Source organism: Polypterus senegalus, chromosome 10, assembly GCF_016835505.1.
Source record: "Polypterus senegalus isolate Bchr_013 chromosome 10, ASM1683550v1, whole genome shotgun sequence".
Lineage (NCBI taxonomy): Eukaryota > Metazoa > Chordata > Cladistia > Polypteriformes > Polypteridae > Polypterus > Polypterus senegalus.
Genome location: NC_053163.1, coordinates 43,004,155 through 43,026,071, shown reverse-complemented (window position 1 = coordinate 43,026,071; position 21,917 = coordinate 43,004,155). Strand labels below are relative to the sequence as shown.

At 39.5% G+C, this 21,917-nt stretch overlaps 1 protein-coding gene across 1 annotated transcript in view; it reads left to right on the top strand.

The window, feature by feature from the left end:
• col4a5 (collagen, type IV, alpha 5 (Alport syndrome)) overlaps window positions 1-21,917 on the top strand; it is a 481,130-nt gene that overhangs the window by 93,659 nt on the left and 365,554 nt on the right. Inside the window, exons 5-7 of the mRNA XM_039765771.1 lie at window positions 4,794-4,838; window positions 20,963-21,025; window positions 21,105-21,158. Of these exons, the coding sequence (XP_039621705.1) occupies window positions 4,794-4,838; window positions 20,963-21,025; window positions 21,105-21,158 (162 nt within the window). The remainder of the gene's footprint in view (window positions 1-4,793; window positions 4,839-20,962; window positions 21,026-21,104; window positions 21,159-21,917) is intronic.

Here is a 21,917-nt window from a genome sequence, read left to right as displayed (position 1 = left end):
ATCTCCTCAGTCTGTCAGTGGAGCAAGACAGTGACAAAAGTCTGTCACTGAAGCTACTCCTCTGCCTGGAGATGACACTGTTCAGTGGATGCAGTGGATTATTCATGATTGACAGGAGGTTGCTTAATGCCCGCCGCTCTGCCACAGATGTTAAACTGTCCAACTTTACTCCTACAATACAGCCTGCCTTCTTAACAAGTTTGTCCAGGCGTGAGGCGTCTTTCATCTTTATGCTGCCACCCCAGCACACCACCGCATAGAAGAGGGCACTCGCCACAACCGTCTGGTAGAACATCTGCAGCATCTTACTGCAGATGTTGAAGGATGCCAACCTTCTCAGAAAGTATAGTCTGCTCTGACCTTTCTTACATAGAGCATCAGTATTGGCAGTCCAGTCCAATTTGTCATCCAGCTGCACTCCCAGATATTTATAGGTCTGCACCCTCTGCACACAGTCACCTCTGATGATCACAGGGTCCATGAGGGGCCTAGGCCTCCTAAAATCCACCACCAGCTCCTTGGTCTTGCTGGTGTTAAGGTGTAAGTGGTTTGAGTCATACCATTTAACAAAGTCTTTGATTAACTTTCTGTACTCCTCCTCCTGCCCACACCTGATGCAGCCCACAATAGCAGTGTCATCAGCGAACTTTTGCATGTGGCAGGACTCCGAGTCATATTGGAAGTCTGATGTATATAGATTGAACAGGACCGGAGAAAGTACAGTCCCCTGCGGCGCCCCTGTATTGCTGAACACAATGTCAGACCTGCAGTTCCCAAGTTGCACATATTGAGGTCTGTCTGTAAGATAGTCCACAATCCATGCCACCAGGTGTGAGTCTACTCCCATCTCAGTCAGCTTGTCTCTAAGGAGCAGAGGTTGGATGGTGTTGAAGGCGCTAGAGAAGTCCAAAACATAATTCTTACAGCACCACTGCCTCTGTCCAGGTGGGAGAGGGATCGGTGTAGCATATAGATGATGGCATCCTCCCTCCCACCTTCTCCTGGTATGCGAACTGCAGAGGGTCGAGGGCGTGGCGGACCTGTGGCCTCAGGTGGTGAAGCAGCAGCCGCTCCATGGTCTTCATCAGATGTGATGTCAGAGCAACAGGCCGGAAGTCATTCAGCTCACTAGGACGTGATACCTTTGGGACAAGGGTGATACAAGATGTTTTCCAAAGCCTTGGGACTCTCCCCTGTTCCAGGCTCAGGTTGAAGATGCGCTGTAGAGGACTCCCCAGTTCCAACGCACATGCCTTCAGCAGTCGTGGCGATACACCATCTGGACCCGCTGCTTTGCTGGCACAAAGTCTTTTCAGCTCTCTGCTCACATGGGCTGCTGTAATTGTGGGTGGGGATGTCTCACCTATGCTGGTATCAGCAGAAGGATGGTTGGAGGATGCAGTACTCGAGGTGAGAGTGGGTTAGTGATCAAACCTATTAAAGAAGTTGTTCATTTGGTTTGCTCTCTCCACGTCTGTCTGATGGCGGCACCCCGCTTCGAGCTGCAGCCAGTGATAATCTTCATCCCATCCCACACTTCCTTCATGCTGTTGTTCTGCAACTTCTGCTCCAGCTTCCTCCTGTACTGCTCTTTCGCCCTGAGCTGGACTCGAGTTCCTTCTGCACGCGCTTGAGCTCATGCTGATCACCACCTTTAAAAGCCCTTTTCTTCTGGTTCAAAGGCCCTTGATGTCACTTGTAACCCATGGCTTGTTGTTAGCATAGCAGCGTACTGTTCTTACTGGAACTACAATGTCCATACAGAAGTTGATGTAATCAGTTGTGCATTCAACAGCCTCTTCAATGTTCTCACTATGTGACTCAAGCAATATATCCCAGTCTGTAGTTCCAAAGCAGTCTCTCAGAGCCTGCTCTGCCTCAGGGGACCACTTCCTGAATGAGCGTGTAGTTGTAGGTAGCGCCCTCACTCTTGGTTTGTATTGAGGCTGAAGCAGAACCAGGTTATGATCTGCTTTCCCAAGCGCAGGCAGCGGGGTGGCGCTGTATGCGTCTTTAACGTTTGCATACAGTAGGTCGATAGTTCTGTTTCCCCGAGTGTTACAATCCACATACTGGGAGAAGGCAGGTAATGTTTTGTCCAGTGTTACATGGTTAAAGTCTCCAGCGATTAGCACAAGTGCCTCAGGATGCTGCGTTTGTAACTTAGCAACTGCGGAATGGATGATGTCACTCGCTATCTTGAGGAGGGACGTAAACAATAACAAACAGTCTCGATTTAATCTTATCTTTCTCTTTGCACCAGCTCGGCTGCCCCGATATCGTCTTCTTACCTCGTCAGGTAAATAAGGAACCACACCGGCATAAGCATTTCTTCTCAGTGCTTTAAGCTGACTACTTGAATAGGCGATTCTCGGAGTGTAAAAATCCATGTCAAGTAGTAAAATAGTAAAAAGTGTCCAGGGAGCAATTCCACATAAAAGAAAGTGGTAGAAGTGATGAGTGAAATAGAGAAAAATAGAGATAAAAAGGTAAAAAGATAAAGTCATATACGAAGTTGCTGCAAAGTCTGCCACTCGTAAGCGGCGCCGGAAATGGAAGCCGGAAGTGCTGGGCTCCAGGGATATTCAGGCACAGGGGCGCCGCCTGGGTGGCCACGGGTCCCTACAAGGCTGGGCTTCCAAGCCCTTTAGCCGAGTCCCCCAACATAACCAGGGCGGACGCCCCCTCGCGGTCTGGAGGAGGCACAAGCCCTCCTCCGGTCCTACTGGGCGTCCCGGCCGAATGCCACAATATATATATATATATATATATATATATATATATATATATATATATATATATATGACGTCAACACTTATAACAGTGACAAAACAATTACATTGACAATCATGTTATGTTATTTTCAAAATGTTTCCTTTTCTTTTTCTTTACTTCTTTAACACACTACTTCTCCGCTGCGAAGCGCGGGTATTTTGCTAGTTAATAATAAACCAATAATCACAGTAATCAATCCTCCACACTTCAAGACGCGTTGCCACCCTTCCACCGAGCTCAGCTCCCCGTCTGGGAGCTCCCACAATCCTTTTATACTCCCTGACCCCACATCCCCAGTCCATGTGATCTCCTATCACTTCCGGGTCAGATCAAAAGTCGTTTGCTTCACCCCGGAAGCACGTCGTTCCTCTTGTCCATGTGACTCAAACGTAATTCCTGGTTGTAGGTTAAATAAACACTGTTCTTCCCTGCAGCGTCTCCTAGGGGCCCCAATGGTATACAGCAGGGCTGTGAATAAAGACTCCAATGTCCAGAATTCCCTGCTGGTCTTCGGAGCACCTCCATGCTGCAGGGAGGGCTCCACCTGGCGGCTTTGGGGGTATTGGTTGGGATGAACGGCCTGCATTCACACCACAGTGTTTATAAGTGTTTATTTGATATTTTGGCTTCACACTTTATACACTTCACATCAGCATTTTGCCAGTTATTAGCAGGAAATATAAAAGTTTCTGCTCTAGTTATGTGTTCAGCATTTTTTGCGTTGCATTTCCTGTCATCCTACAAACGTAGGAAAAACCCAGATCGTTGTAGACACGGAACACATATGAAGTGTATGTGTTTCAAATAACAATATATTACATACCTTATACAATTCAAGGCACCTCACACCCAAATGAACAGACTTGAGCTGGGAGAAGTTTGTGTACAACTAAAGCTGCGTCAGTGGGGGATGGAATATCAGACTGCCTGCTGCTGGTGGTGATTGACATATTCACAAAGCAAAAGACGCTGATGAGAAGGTGCGAAGGAATTTAAGGTGGCCCGGGATTACAAGGTTTTTCGTAAACTTTAGGGATTCTAGTGTGAAAATTAGACCAATTTGTAAAGGGGAATTTAGAAAGATTGGTAACACTTTAGTTTAGGTACTTCAAAAATAATTTGGCTGACAACTTCATGCAAGGTAACTTACAACATTTATGATGCAATTTGTTACATTATAGTGGGTTTCTCATTGGAGCAGAGGCAGGTCAGGTGACTTCCTCATGGTCACACAGTGTCAGTAGCATGATTTGAATCCACAAGCTCTGCAACTGCAATCCAAGGCATTAACCACTACACTACACTGCTTACTTATGCTTATGTACTCTTATGTAACACAACCTTAAAAAATGCATCTTTTGGTGTTCATAACACTTGCAAAACATCAGTAAAGTACTTATTCATCTTTGCAATGTGGCCTAGCAATATTCAATAAAACTTTAATTTGGAACGGTCAGAGGTTGCTTAAGTGAGACATATTTTTTCTTGATATAGAATAATGTAATATAAGACTTGAGAATCCTTCATAGTTATAAGTTATTTTACCAGCATATCAAATGCCACACTGCACAAGTATAAATACTGTATCCACTTTACTGATGCTTTGTAAGTGTTATGAACATCAAAAAAAAACTTTGTTAAGGTCTTGTTATGTAGCAGTAAGTGAGTAATAGATGCATTTTTGCACTACCTAAACTAAAATGTTTAACATTGCAAAAGGAAATTTGTTAATTAAATAATAATAATAATAATAATAATAATAATAATAATAATAATAATAAATACATTTACATGTAGTTAAAATAATCATAAGTGCATCATGTTTTGGATGTAAATTAGCAAATCCTTGTTAGATGGAATTACTTCTAATTAGAAAAACAGATATAAGTTTAAACAGTATGGCTATGACAGCATTGCATATTGTAGATCTCTGTAATTAGAAGGAATTTTAAACTGTTAATCAGAAGGAGTATGGAATTATACTAGAATAATAACTGTCCTTTTTCACTTTTCTTTAGGGGCCACCTGGACTTCCAGGGTTTCCAGGAGTACCAGGACTTAATGTAAGTCAAATATTCCTTGTATTCATTTTATTAACATTTAATGTACTAGTATACTGAATTCCAAATCTTCCTAAGAATTAATTTAACCATCTCCTAAAGAATGTATACACATGAATCATCTTAAATTAGTATATCAATAATAATAATAAACATTTCACATATAAAAATTGAAGTGTGTTATACCTGTGCAAAGTTAATAGTTAATAGAGAACCCAATCTTATGCAAATTGGAGAAATATTGGTACTAATTTTACAGTTTTTTCAGAAAACCAAACATAATTAAAGATTGTTGAAAACATGATTTTAAAAATTGTAAGAAAGCATATTTTAGGTGTAATCACATTAAATGCAAAAATCACCTATAGTTGTCATCATCCCCACCTACCTGCCTGCCTGTCTGTCATTCTGTCTGCATGAAATAACTTGGTTCTCAGTGGAAGTAAATAAAAAGCAATACTTTAAAAATGCTTGCCTTAATGCTGATTGTTAAAAATAAAATATGGGAGCTAAGTATATACAGTAGCTACATATAATTTTGATACCAAAAATGAAAACTTGGATTAGTAACTCAAATAAAAATATAAACATATACACATTATTTAGAAAAGAAATGCACAGCCAAAAAAGTAGGTGAATTGCCATTTATGTAAAACAGGACTTGAATGCAATTATTCTTTAATTAAATGGTGAGCCATGTCTTAGTGTGGATGTCTGAATTTAAGTAGAAAGCTCTACTCTTTATATTAGAAGTGTGTTATGTACTCTCCAAATGCATTGTGAACGTTACCCGGGCACAGACAGGCAGACATGTTGGTTTCCACCACCACACGTTTAGTGTGAGGCACAACAAGATTGCTAGAATCAGAGGACCTTAATGGGCGAATAGGAGTATAGCAATGGAGAACATCACTGATGTAGTCCAGTTCAAGGCCATTTAAAGCTTTGTATGTTATTAACAGAATTTTATGCTTGATCCTGTTAGGCACAGGGAGCCAGTGAAGGCGAAACAGGATGAGTGTGATATTCTCACTTTTGCTAGTTTGTGTAAGAACTCTTGCAGTTGAGTTTTGAATTAACTGGAGATGTGATATAAGATTTGGAGGGGCACCTGCCAGTAGGGAGTTACAATAATCGATATGGGATGTCATAAAAGCATGTTTCTCAGCATTAGAAAAGAAAAGGAAAGAGCAAACATGGGATATATTGCAGAGGTGGAAGTAACAATGTTTCTTAATGTGGTTTTGTGGATGGAGTAAGAATCAGAATGAGAAAACTTTATTAATCCCGAAGGAAATTACTTATGTTACAACTTAGCAACAGACAAGGGACATGTTACACTAAGAGCAAGTATAAAGTAATCATGTAAATATAAATAAAGTATAATAAATGTAAGTATAAAACAAGACTGCAGAGTGTTGCACTTAAAATAATATTGCACATTCTGAGAACAAATAGGGTTATTCTCATGTGAAGAGAAGACAATTTATTGCACAAGAACAGATAGTATGTTGCACATTTCAAGTACTTGAAAAATGTACCTGGATATCCAATACTGAAAGAGGTAATAGCTTAAAATATGGGTGAGTGATCTGAAAAGGAGTTATAGAGTCTGATGGCTGTGGGGAGGAAGGATTTTCTGTGACGTTCAGTGGAGCACTTGATGCTAGTCAGTCTACTGCTGAAAATGCTCCTCTGTCCAACCACAACACTTTGAAGTGGGTGATTAGCTTTTTCAATAATAGATCAAAGCCTAGACAACATTCTCTGATCTGCCACAGTTTCCTAGCTGTCCAGTTTCTCTCTTACCACAGAGGAAGCCTTCTGAATTAGTTTGTTTAGTCTCCTGATATCTGCCACTTTCATGCTGCTCTCCCAGCATGCCACAGCGAAGAAAAAGGCACTGGCAAAAACACTGTCATAGAACATCCGCAACATAGTGCTGCTGACACTAAAAGATCTGAGCTTGTATAGGAAGTACAGCCTACTTTGATCCTTCTTGTATATGGCCAGCGAGTTCCTGGACCAGTCTAGCTTATTGCTCATATGCACCCCTAGATACTTGTACTCCTCAACTATCTCCACCTCCATACCCTTAATAGACAGGGTTTAGTTTTACTGGTGTTGATCTGCAGTTGATTCAGCTCACACCAGTCAATAAAATTGTCCACTACCTTCCTGTATTCCGTCTCTTCTCCATGTCTAATACTACAAACTATTGCAGAGTCATCAGAGAATTTCTGCAGATGGCAGCCCTCTTTGGTGTAACTAAAATCTGTAGTGTACAGGGTGAAGAGGAATGGTGACAGAACTGTTCCTTGTGGAGCACCAGTTCCAGTCACAGTATCAGACACAGAGCCCTGTAGCCGGACAAACTGTGGCCTTTCCATCACATAGTCCATTATCCACGAAACTAAGGGAGCATCCACCTGTGTTTCCGATAGCTTAATCCCCAGTCTGGCTGGCTGGATGGTGTTAAAGTCACATGAGAAATCGAAGAACATAATCCTGAGAGTTCTTCCTGGCTTGTCTAGGTGACTGTAGGCACGGTGCAGCAGGTATGTGATTGCATCTTCGACTCCAATCCTTGCCTGGTAGGCAAACTGGAGAGGGTCCAGTGCTGACTTAACCTGGGGGCGAAGTATTTCCAGGACTAGTCTCTCACTAGGCACTAGGATGTGCCTTCTTTGGAACAGGAACCAGACAAGATGTTTTCCATAGCACTAGCACTTTTTTAACACTCAGGCTTAAGTTGAAAATCCTAAGTAGTAGACCACAGAGTTGTGAGGCACAGACATTAAGCACCCTTGGGCTGATGCCATCAGGGCCTACCGCCTTGTCAGAATGAAGTCTGCGTAATTTTTTCACAACTTGGTCTTCTGTAAAGTTGGTGGATGGTCTGGTTGTGTCAGTGTTGTGGATAGAACAAGGGGCGGAGTAGGGTTCAGCTGGTAAGGATGGCGTAGGAGATAATGATTCATTGCGCTTTTTCTCCTGTGGGTGGGAGAGGGAAAAGTTAGCAGGTGAGGTATTGATGGTGGTGTCCAGGGATACATTTTCAGCCACAGAGGTGGAGCTGCAGGGCCGGTTGGACTGAGGCATGCTGTCAAACCTACTAAAAAACTGGTTAAATTCATTTGCATTTTCTCTGTCACCCTCAGTCCTCTGGCAGCTTGAATTAAAACCAGTAATTGCCCTCATGCCCTTCCAGACCTCTCTGGTGCTGTTCTGATGCAGCTTTTGTTCCAGCTTTATCCTATAGCTGTCCCTCCCCTCTTTTTTTTTAACAGACAACTGTTTATGTATCCTTTTCACTGCTTCTTTGTCACCTGACCTAAATGCTCTCTTCTTTTCATTCAGAAGAGCTTTAATGTCCTCGGTGACCCATGGTTTGTTGTTAGGGAAGAAGCGTACAGATTTTAAAGGTACAGTGTTGTCTACACAGAAGTTAACAAATTCTTTGATACAGTCAGTGAGACCATCAATGTCCTCCAAATGAGGCTCACAGAGAGTGCCCCAATCTATTGCCTCAAAGCAGTCCTGTAAAGCTACACTGGCTTCTTCTGACCACACCCTCATATTCCAGACAGTGGCTGATTGTCTCTTCACAAGTGGCACATAAAAAGGAAGAAGGTACACTATGTTGTGGTCTGATCTCCCAAGAGGTGGGATGAAATCCTTGCATTAGAAGAAGGTCTAATGAGATCACCATCAAGAGTGACTGAAAAGGAGCTCATTTTCTTAAGTTGTGCTTTAGTCCTCTTTTGCAAAAGTTCAGTTTTGTTGCAATTTAATGCTCCATCCAGGTTATAATTTTACTGAGGCAAGTTGTGAAAGCTCTGATGAAGCAGAAGCGGCTGGGTGGTTTAAAAGTGGCTGGCACAAAGCCAGTGTCAAGGGATGTATTTATTATTGTTGTAACAGCTGGGATTATGGCATGAAGCTGGGATTTAAGAAGTGTGGTGGGGATAGGGTCCAGTACACAGGTAGTTGGCCTCACTTTAGAAAGCAGGTCATTTATAAATGTAGAAGTCAGTGGTAAAGATTTAGTAAAGGAGCTGGATAGAGTGGGAAGACAAGGAAATATATAAATGAATGATGGATTTATGTTAGTTTAATTATTTAGATCGAAGCAGAGTTGTGTTGCGGTGCAGCAGTCTACAGTATTTGCCAGTCGAAGCGCTGTGAAGAAGATGTCTGTTGTTACAGTTCTGTCTTTGTCCAGTCTGATAGTGCTCACTGGACATTGTGTCTTTGATTGCCAGTAAAACAAATAGTTCTGAGCAGGTGTGGTCATCGCTGCTTTTGTGAAAAGAATGGAGATAAACTCCATCAACTCAGAGAAGGATAGGCAAGTTCATTGTACCACGTGAACGTCACTGAGAGAAACTGAATAATAAAAAAAAGCGCTAACTTTTACAAGTAGCCAGAATTTACACCGGGTGTTATAGACTCAAATCAAATGTATGCTTTTATTATATTATAGTAATAACAATAGCAGCTCACTACTCAAGATGCGGAGCACCTTTTGGTTATAATGCAGCGGTTCTTACCTCTGCACCATTCAAGAATAGATGTTATTTTTCTGTCGACTGACATTTGAGCTTGGGTTTATAACTCATTAGCAAAATACCCGCGCTTCGCAGAGGAGAAGTAGTGTGTTAAAGAAGTTATGAAAAAGAAAACGAAACATTTTCAAAATAACATAACATGATTGTCAAAGTAATTTTTTTGTGTATTTGGCGGCAGCGTCACAAAGATGTTTTCGTCTAGCTGCATCAGAAAATGTACCACGACGTCTGACACGCCTCCTTTTTACTGTTTTCTCACAGCTTGGATTGCTGCTGTCATAATCGGTTTGAGTCTACATATATATATATATACTGTATATATATATATATATACATACATATATACATATACATACATATATACACATACATATCTTCATATCTATATACATATCTACATATACACACATATATATATACAGTAATCCCTCCTCGATCGCGGGGGTTGCGTTCCAGACCCCCGCGATAGGTGAAAATCCGCGAAGTAGAAACCATATGTTTGTATGGTTATTTTTATATATTTTAAGCCCTTATAAACTCTCCCACACTGTTAACATTATTAGAGCCCTCTAGACATGAAATAACACCCTTTAGTCAAACGTTTAAACTGTGCTCCATTACAAGACAGAAATGACAGTTCTTTCTCACAATTAAAAGAAAGCAAATATATCTTATCTTTAAAGGAGCGCCGTCAGGAGCAGAAAATGCCAGAGAGAGCGCTCGCAAAGAAAAGCAAACAATCAAAAAATCAATACATGCTTTTAAGTATACAGAAGCACCGCGATAAAGCGGCGTTTTGTAGAAGAGCGTCCGTGTCCTCTGTGCAAACAGCCCCTCTGCTCACACCCCCTCCGTCAGGCAGAGAGAGTGAGAAAGAGAGAAGCAAACAAGCGCCACGCGGGAAGCATATCTTATAGCATTGAGGAGTTTTAGTTAATATGTAATACATGCTCTGATTGGGTAGCTTTTAAGCCAACCGCCAATAGCATCCCTTGTATGAAATCAACTGGGCAATCAAACTGAGGAAGCGTGTAACCTAAATTAAAAGACCCATTGTCTGCAGAAAGCTGCGAACCAGCGAAAAATCCATGATATACTGTATATTTAGATATGCTTACATTTAAAAAACGCGATAGAGTGAAACTGCGAAAGTCAAAGCGCGATATAGCGAGGGATTACTGTATACATATCTATGTACATCATATATACACACACATACATACATACATACATACATACATACATACATACATACATACACACACACAAATTATATGTATATTTGTGTGTGTGTGTGTGTGCATGTATGTATGTATGTGTGTGTGTATCTATACTAATAAAAGGCAAAGCCCTCACTCACTCACTCACTCACTCACTCACTCACTCACTCACTGACTCATCACTAATTCTCCAACTTCCCGTGTAGGTAGAAGGCTGAAATTTGGCAGGCTCATTCCTTACAGCTTACTTACAAAAGTTGGGCAGGTTTCATTTCGAAATTCTACGCCTAATGGTCATAACTGGAAGGTATTTTTCTCCATTAACTGTAATAGAGTTGAGCTGGAAAGACGTGGGGGGCGGAGTTTCGTGTGACATCATCACGCCTCTCACGTAATCACGTGAACTGACTGTCAACGCAGTGCGTAGAAAACCAGGAAGACCTCCAAAAAGCGATTAAGAAAACATGCATTATATAATTGAGAAGGCAGCGAAACAATAAGAAGCGAGCGAGTGACATTTACTACCATATTCATGAGTGCTGCTACCTCGGAAAGAAAGCAAGGTGTAAACCTAAACTTTAAATTAAGTTCATAGACAGGCTACCGCTGGAGTTTCACATGCCCACAGGTAATGCGGGATACAAGTTTAATGAGAGGACGCAGGATATAAACGAGAGTTTTGATCACTTTGTAACTAAGTTAAAATTGTAGGTGAAGGGGTGTGCTTATGCAAATTCCGAGACTGTGTTTGTGGGGATTGACAGTTAAAGGCGGGTGGGGAGTCACGTCATCATCTCCCTCCCATTCATCTGATTTCGCTCTGAGCTGAGCTCAGCTAACGCCGTCTTCGAAGCAACCGTCAGACTGCCACCAAATACTCACAGAAAAATCCACAAGTTAATACACACGCTGTCTCTAGAGTTTCTACACACTGAATCCTCCAGGCACTACTTACAAAAGGTCACATTGACAATCGTGTTACGTTATTTTTAAAATCTTTCCTTTTCTTAGCACAAGCACAGCTGAGAAGCTTCGATGCATGTGCTCCATAACGCGTTAAACAATAATGCATTTAATCACACTTTGCATTACAAGCAAAGGGAGCTTTTGTCAATGCATGATTTCCTGGTACACGATTACATTGATCAGCGCATCCCATTCATTTTACCCTCGCACCACCTTAGTTTGAGAAGTATGAAAAATATGAGGTTAACACAGAAAAACAGATCACCAATTCAAGCTTTATGAATAATCGATTCGCCATCAATAATTGTTTTGGTAAAGCCATCCTCCTTCCATTTTATAATTTTCCGCCACAAGCCATGATTAAATGAACGGTAAAAAGTAAGAGCAAAGCGAGGGCGACTTATTTAGGCAGGCATATATATGACAGCAACACTCATGACAATGTCAATCATGTTACGTTATTATTAAAATGTTTCCTTTTCTTTTCATTACTTCTTTAACACACTACTTCTCCGCTGCGTAGGCGCGGGTATTTTGCTATATATATATATATATATATATGAATGACCTCCAAAGAGAGCTGAGACTTTTGATATCATGAACGTGTCTGAAAAACTGGGGTCTCCTGCCCAGCAAAAGTCGAGCAGCCAGCGCACGTGCATAGCTGTGCCGGCCGTTGAGACGCTGACTGCACTTCTGCCTTAAGTCAAAGTGAGCACTTTTAATTTTTTTCATCCTCCCCCTGCGCTATAGCCCAGACAAGTGCAAACACAGGACCCCTTTTCTACACCACGGCAAAATAATATTAAGGCGATTCACACTTTCTTTTGCACGTATACGATTATGAGGTCCTCACCTCGGATTATGAAGACACGCACTCGAGTACAGGACTGACAGTGCCATCAAAGCCGATTAATGGCGGGGACGTCTCACCAGTCTACACAAGACCCACCGCGACTGTCCCCAAAAGGCGATCATAACGTCAGCGAACACATCTCTCTATACTATATAAAAGAAAAAGGCAACTTTCCTTTCTTTACACCTTTTTTCCTTTTATCCCAAACCAAAGCCTTTCTCTCTTAACACTGCAGAGGACACAAAACTAATTTTCTTTAAATGCCGGTAAGGCACATTACCAGAGGCACAAATTTGAACATTCACATAGAAAATGTAATTTCAATGTACCTGTACTTCTTAAAACGTTAATGTTTTACTGTTTAATAACTTATAGACTATAATTTATTAATTTTCCCTTGCACTCAGTGACCAAAGCTATACACACACATATAGACACATACAAACATACACACAAGTATATGTATGTGTATATATATATACACACACACACATACATACATACATACATACACACATATATATAATTTGTGTGTGTGTATGTATGTATGTGTGTATATATATGTGTATATGTAGATATGTATATAGATATGTAGATATGAAGATATGTATGTGTATATATATGTGTATATATATATATATATATGTATGTATGTATGTATGTATGTATGTATGTATGTATGTATGTGTGTGTGTGTGTGTGTGTGTGTGTGTATATATATGACAGCAGCAATCCAAGCTGTGAGAAAACAGTAAAAAGGAGGCGTGTCAGACGTCATGGTACATTTTCTGATGCAGCTACCGAAAACAACTTTGTGACACTGCCGCCAAATACACAAAACAATTACTTTGACAATCATGTTACATTATTTTTAAAATGTTTCCTTTTCTTTCTCTTTCCTTCTTTAACACACTACTTCTCCAAGTGCGGGTATATATATATATATATATATAGATAGATAGATATATATATATAGATAGATATGAGAACAACATATAGATAGATAGATAGATAGATATGAGAACAACACTTATATCAATGACAAAACAATTACATTAACAACCATGTTACGTTATTTTTAAAATTTTTCCTTTTCTTTTTGGTACCTTCTTTAACACACTACTTCTCATGCTGCGCTGGTATTCTGCTAGTATATATATATATATAATGTAGATTGGTGTGTGTGTGTGTATATATATATAGACATACATACAAACATACACACAGGTATATATATGTGTATATATATGTATGTGTCTATATGTGTGTGTATAGCTTTGGTAACTGAGTGCAAGGGAAAAATAATAAAATGTAGTCTATAAGTTATTAAACTTATACAGTGTTGCTGTCATCAAGGATTTGATTATCATTATTTCTTTCAATCAGGTTCGTATTTAGAGGACGTGTTGTGTTCAAGTTACATTCCGTGTTTGTCAACCATTGTAAAGATAACAGGTTTCATTCATTGAAGTGTTCACTACCCAAATCGCTACTCATGAATCTAAGATGTTTAACAGGCATTCCCAGTATTAACTTATGGATTTGCCTGCAAATATTTAGCGGCAGCGTGTCTATGAACTTGTGGAATTGCCTGAGAGTATTTAGCGACAGCGTCTCTATGAAGTTGTGGATTTGCCTGCGAGTATTTAGCAACAGCATGTCTATTAACTTGTGGATTTTTCTGCGAGTATTTGGTGGCAGCGTCACAAAGTTGTTTTCGTCTAGCTGCATCAGAAAATGTACCATGACGTCTGACACGCCTCCTTTTTACTGTTTTCTCACAGCTTGGATTGCTGCTGCCAGACGGCCTTATATGGGCAGGCAGTCAATTACGTGGGAGGCCTGGGGTTGGGGGACGCAATATAGGCAGACAGCCAACTATGTGGGAGGCGTGGTGATGGGGGACGCAACGCCGCCTTACACGGCGACCAAGCTGCAGGCTATGGACGTATATATGTACGTAAGTAGGATTCAGTTATGACCGTTACGCGTAGAATTTCAAATGAAACCTGCTTAACTTTTGTAAGTAACCTGTAAGGAATGAGCCTGCCAAATTTCAGCCTTCTATCTACACAGGAAGTTGGAGAATTAGTGATGAGTGAGTGAGTGAGTCAGTCAGTCAGTGAGGGCTTTGCCTTTTATTAGTATAGATTTACAGCAACATGTAAATTGAATGATTCTTTTTTTTTACTTTAGTTATATTCTTAAATAAAAGCATATGTTTATTTGATATTTGGACTAAAATTTTAACACATTATACACTTCACGCCATTATTAGTATAACATAATTAGTAAAACGTTTCTGCTTTAGTTGTGTGTTCAGCATTTCCTGCCTCTCATTTCCTTTCATCCTACACTTACCCAGATCGTTGTAGACACAGAATACACATAAAATGTACGTGTTCCAAATAACTATACTGAATTATTTACCCTATGCAACTCCAGGCACCTCACACCACATTAAAGTGACTTGAGCTGGGAGAACTTTTTGCCCGAGTTGAGCTCCATGGTTGGGGGGAGAGGTTTAGGGGGGATAGGGGATGAGATAGCAGGCTGCTTGCTGCTTGTGCTGATTGACACATTTGGAAAACAAAAGATGCTGATGGAGAAGTGCGAAGGAATTTAAGGTGGCCCACGATTGCATGTTTTTTTGTAGGCTTCAGGGATTCTAGTGTTAATTTTATTATGAAAAAAGTGGATGAATTTTTCACAGGCTTCAGTAGAGGAGGTAATTGGACTAGATGCATTTTGAAGTTCGTTGTTAACCAGAGAAAAAAAAAAAACCCTAGGGTTATTATGCCCACTTTGTATTATTCTGCCATAATGTGTGTTCTTGGCTGCAGTTAGTGAATCCTTGTAAGCTCTTTGATGGTCAGGGAAAGCCTGGATATGCACAGTGTGTCCAGTCTTAAGTGACATTCTGTCAGGACACTGGCTAACTACTTTCATATACCATGGAGCTGAACACTTAAAGGAAACGTCCTTATGTTATAACAGAGCTGTTTTATCTAGTGCTAGTGCTAAATGAAGAGCTGGGTTATAGTAGTCAACACAACAGTGCAGTGTTGATGGAACAGGGGAGACAGATAAAGATCAGAAAAGGATTCAGCAAGGAAAGAGGAACAGATATTTTTAAGGTTTCTGAAAGTGCAGATCAGGTCCAATATATAACCATCAGAGTGGGTAGGAAAATTAACATGTTGCACAAAGTCAAAACAATCCAGTAAGGACAGGAATTCATTCCTGTAGTAGTGTCAATATGGTTGTTGAAATTGCCAAGAAGAATGACTGTCTGGGAGAATGATCTGAACTGGATTCAAAGATCAGTCAGGTCAGATAAGAAAGACCCATTGGATATTATGTGACAACAGACAACATTAAGTATGACAGGTCCAGATTTTGTTTTAAGTTTAAGAGCCTGTGATAGTGCAGTTTGCCCCACACTACTGGTTCTCTCCAGGAGCCTCTTGAACCCAATACCGTTGATAGTCATGTCCAAGATGAACTTGGCAGATGAGGACAAACACACACGAAGCAAGGGGATGGTGAAAAATTGCTCTGCTGCTTTTACTAAAAATAATTCAAAAACCAAACAGTGTTCAAAAGTGCAGTGCTTCCAAATGTGAATAAATAAATAATCCAATGCAAGAGTGGAGATCCAAGAGATTAAAAACAAGATTTAAAAAAGAGAATAAAAACCATCACAGTTATCGGCTCAATATTGCTTTTACTCCTGGATTAGTACCACTTTCTGTTTGTCTCCCCAGCTCACCCATTGCTTAATTAGCTGGTGGAGACTTCCTTAGCCATGGTACTCTATAACTCGCCCCTCATCTTGACTACCTTGAGGGGCATTAGCTAGACCACTCGGGGTCGGTTGTCCTCTCGTCTTCCTTCTCATTCACTCCAACATACCATGGATCCCTGGAGAGGACGCCACCTTGATCACGCTCACTCCTCTGAACAGTCAGTGGGGATGATCTGTCCCTAGAGCCCCAATCCTTTGCTCCATCACAGGACCATGACTGTGCTGCCTTTCTCCATACTGGCTGGCTGGCTCGTTCACTCACTCCACCCCAATGTTGCTTTCTTGGCTCTGTTTGCGTTCTTTTTTTTCTTTCCCCTTGGTTCTATCCTCTCCCTCCTTTTCATGCCTGCTTGTTGTTACAGGCCTTCGTGGGCCTTCATTTTTTTTTTTGGTTTGTAGTATGTTTATTTATTTGTGTCATACAGCAACAGTTTTCACCAAAGCAAATTTCTAGTGCACATTAGTGTACCTGACCAATAAAGTGAATTTTGATTCTGATTCTGATGCTTTATACCACTCCAGCTGACTCTTGGCATTTGGCATAGTCTTATGCTTGTATGTGGCAGCTCGGTCATGAAAACCCATTTTCATGAAGCTCCCGAAATGTAGTTTTTATGTTGATGTTGATTCCAGAAGCCATTTGAAACTGTGTTATTAGTGATGCCACAGAGTATAGGCAATGTTTATGCTATAAGTGCTTTGACAATTGGTGTCCCCGCTCTGTGAGTTCACATGGTCTATCACTTTGTGACTGAGCTGTTTTTGCTCCTGGACGCTTCCACTTCACAATAATAGCACTTACAAATGACCAGGGCATGTCTCACAGAACAAAAATATCACCTGCTTCCTTTTTTTATTTCAAAACATTCCAATATACATTAATAAATCATTCTTTAAGCAATTAGATTCAACAATAACCTCATTTATTTGGAATTCAAACATCCACGAATCAAAAGAGCGACCCTACAAAGACAAAAGGCAGAACGTGGCATGGCTCTACCTAACTTCCAGTTTTATTACTGGGCGGCAAATATACAGGCGATAAGAACCTGGACACAAATAGAAGAACATACACAGGCTTGGACAGCAATAAAAGTAAAATCCTGCAGTACTTCTTTGTATTCCTTGCTCTGCGCTCCAATGAACACACATTATCGGCAATACATTAATAAACTAATTGTGCTCCACTCACTTAGAATCTGGAACCAATGTAGAAAGCATTTTAAGACGGAGAAGCTTCTATCTATGGCACCCCTGCAAGAGAACCACCTCTTTCAACCTTCGCAAACATACGCAGTTTTAATATCTGGAAAAAAATTGGAATTAACTTGCTTAGAGATCTTTATATAGACAACGTCTTTGCATCCTATGAACAATTACATTCCAAATTTAATATTCCAGCTACACATTTCTTTCACTATCTTTAAATCAGGAACTTTGTTAAACAGAACCTTCCAGATTTTCCTCATCTTGCACCCTCATCCACGCCGGAAAAAATATTGCTCAATTTTAAGGAATTAGACTCCATCTCTATAATTTATAAAATCATTTTACAATCCCTTCCTTTCAAAGATCCAAGAGGACACTGGGAAAAAGATCTCTCAATTAATATATCAGAAAAGGAGTGGAAAGTAGCAATGCAGAGAATTCACTCGAGCTCCATATGCACAAAGCATACAATTATACAACTCAAAATTATATATCGAGCACATCTGTCTCGACTAAAACTCTCAAAATGTTTCCAGGGCATGATCCAACCTGCGAACGTTGCACCAAGCCCCAGCCTCACTGGGTCACATGTTCTGGGCCTGCACCAAATTAACATTATTCTGGACAAAAATTTTTGATTACCTCTCAGACAGCCCTGGACTCACAATCCCTCCTAACCCATTAACAGCTGTGTTTGGGGTTCTTCCAGAGCGGCTTAAAGTGGAGAAGGGCAAACAAATTGTGATTGCATTTACTACACTTTTGGCACGCAGACTTATTCTGATAAACTGGAAGAACCCAAACTCTCCTCTTTTAAGTCAGTGGGAAACCGATGTGTTATATTATTTGAAATTGTAAAAAATCAAATACTCAGTTAGAGGATCTGTACAGACTTTTTTCAAAACATGGCAGGATCTAATCAGTAATATTTTAAAATAAGTTTATAAAGCACAGAGAATTTATTAATTTAGGTATGTTTACAAGCCTTAAATTTTACACCGTTTGGCTTGCTCTCTCTCTCAGGGGTGGGGATCGATCTGTTCTGAACACAATTCTTTTTTTTGTAAAAACTTGATTGCTATGTATGGATTGTAATAAAATTAATAAAATAAAAAAAATATATCACCTGCTGACCTTTGCGAAAAGGAGCTATGTCTGTGAGAGTGCTATGTTTAAAGTCACAAAGGTCTGCATTACAACCTACTCAATGGGGAATGCATGGCTGTGTGCTTAATTGGATGCACCTGTTAACAATGAGTGTGGCTAAAACACCTGAACTCAATCATTTTTTATTTTTGGCCATATAGTGTAGTCTAACTGCCAGGCTTATAAGATGCTGACTATGTACACTACGAATCATTCTATATTATCATTACACAGGCAGGTCCTTTTTAAATGACACTGATGTGTATATCCCGTTGTCTTGTGCCAGGGCAAATTTCTCAGCAGTAGTAAGGCTCAGAGTTGGGGCATCCCATAAGTGGCAGAAACTGCCACTTTTTTCAGTTGCTAACAATTTACATTTGCATTTTAAATATGTATATTTTATGAATTCTAAAGTATTATGAAATGAAAATTTTAAATGCAGATTTTCATTTGCTGTCAAATATGCCTTACTTCACCCATGTTGCTACTGAATACAAAATAATTTTTAACTGCCATTAAATTTACAATTAGATTGAGCAATTTAAAAGAATAATTGGAATAATGATAATGATATTTAATTAGGTGTTGCACAGATTCAGAACCATGATGTACGCAGGTGTTTAATCAGTCTGTTGTGAACTGCCACACAGCCTTTGTTGCTTTCTTAGTTGTGAACACATTTCCTTTTGGTGTTGTTACAGATTTGTGCAGTATGTACAACCCACCTGTTGTTCATACTTTTCATGGGTTTGTGCATAATTGTGGAATCCCTAAACCTGTCTGTAGTTGATCATGCGACTAGGGTAATTAAACCAAAACTTACTGAGATAACTCTCAATTTCAAGTGTGCTTCATCAATCACATCTCAGTTCTATAAGTGCTCCTAGTCTGCTGCAGTTGCTGGCTTCTTCCAGCAAGTTTCTTGCTTGATTTGACTTAGAGGGCAAGAAGTGTTTTGAAAGTGACAAACTAATGATATCAAAACTCAGCAACCTGGGTGAAGACCCACAGGCACAAATCAACAACCTTGCCCCTTGAAATCATACAATCTCATTTTCAGTCACTTTTGATTCTGATCCAGTAGATTTCCCCAAAGAAAAGACCACATGGCAGGAACAGACAAAATGCATTTAAGGCAATATGGTTCATGCTGTTGTTTTAAATCCCCAAAGACCAATATGTACATCCTTTGTGTGCTTGTATTTGTTTTTTGATGGTTGCTCTTGCTTTCCTCCTGCATCCTGAAGACATGCACATTAAGTTAATTGATTAATCCGAGCTTGCATTAATATTGTTGGCTTAAGAAGCATTCTGCGTCTAGTTGAAGTGGAATGACTGTTCTCACCTTCCACCCATTGTTCTCATGACGTAGATAAATGGGCCATAAAAATGAATGAATAATTAGTTTTAAAATTTCATATATTTTTTTTTTTTGAATTCATTTAATAAACCAACAGTATTTTAATAAAAAAACAAATACTGTCAATCCAGTAATAGAGTTGTTGCTTTGCTTATCTGAGTTAAATATTGTTCAAACTACATACATTCCAGAAGAAATATTAGTTGAGAATGTTACTTTGTATGAAAATAAAGCCACATAAAGGTCAATGTATAACTCCTTCACATTCCAGTAATTTTAGCCAGGAGTGGATGGTGGTATTAAATTTAAAATCAAACTAGAAGTTTTTGGTTTTGTTTATGTGTTTTGCCTTTAGTTAAACCGTTAAATGAGATATGAGAGTGCAAAGGACATTTATAAAAGAATATTTCTTTGCAGATTACGCTATACAAAAATATAAAAATGTATATTTGTAAGGTATATTGCTGGAAATGTATTGTATTTCACATATATTTAAAAAAAACTTCATTAAGAAACATGCATATTTTACAATATATTAAATAGTTTAACATATTTTTCAGTATAAGTACACAAGTACACATAATCCTCCTGACGCAGAATGTTAAAAAGCAGGTTAAAATTTACACATCTATTTCTCCTATAATATAACTATGAAAAATGTTTAAGTATCTTGTTGAGTAATTATATTAATATGGCAGATAGTTTTGCTTAACTTATACTGGAAGTAGTTTCATAACATTGTTTATCATTATTAATGAATAAATTAAACATATCCTTGAAATAATTAGCTTTCTTGTTATGTTTCTCACAAACTGTCACATTATAACACAATGTTGTTTTGAAAAAACAGAAAAAACATTTGTTGAAAAAGTGAAGGGTTTAGGGCATACTTAGGGATGAGTACATTTTAATGTAATCTTAGTTAGATGTGGGTGTATTATACAGTAACTATATTATTGTTTATTGCTTTTTTTTCTTTTCTTGTGATTAGGGTCTTCCAGGACAGGATGGCCCTCCAGGACCAATGGGTATACCAGGATGCAATGGAACTAAAGTATGTACATGAAAGTATTGCAAAGTTGAAATATTTTAAAAGTGTATGTGTTTCTTTTAAATTTGATATTTATTTTTAGGGTGAGAGAGGATTTCCAGGAAAGCCAGGTGCTTCAGGATTGCCAGGTGCTCCAGTAAGTTTAACATATAAGATTCCTTTTTCTGCAGCATCTCTTGTTGAAGTCTAAAAATGGTTTCATTCAAGCTAACATTAACAGATCAAGTAATTCAAGAGTTTTATATTAGAAACAGCAAGATGTATAAATAGGCATATAGTATTTTGTTGATGCTGTGGCCTGTAGGGGGCGCCAAACCCAACATAAACAGGCTCAGACAACAGCATAAAAGTACTTAAGATATTTTATTTGTGTGAAGAGCTTCCTCTGTAAGTGTTTCCCACCATACAACCACAAGTACAGGTGATAAATAAGGCAAACAGCACAGTAACTTTTGGGCTTCTCTCTCTGTCTCTCTGTCACTGCCACCACCACCAACTCCCGACTCCTCCATGTGAAGCAGGCAGCTCCTTTTATCTCCCACCTGGGAGTACTCCTGGTGGTCCATAGACATGGTTCAAAAGCACTTCCGGGTGAGATAGAAACCCTATGAAGTAGGGCTCCCCAGTCCCTGCAGCACCTCCTGTTGGCAACCATGGAACCCAACAGGACTGAGTCGAAGAACTCCATGTCCCACATTGCCCTGTGGGAATCTGAGGCACCTATAATTGGAATACATGCATTTCATGTGTCTTCAATATCTACAATGATCTGAGTTAATGTAGGATAACAGGAAAAGCTGGGCAAGAAATGTAGAACATATAAATAAAGCAGAATTTTCTTCCATGCTATAGTAAAAATTAATAAAATGACTGATGTTCAAATATCAAATGCTTT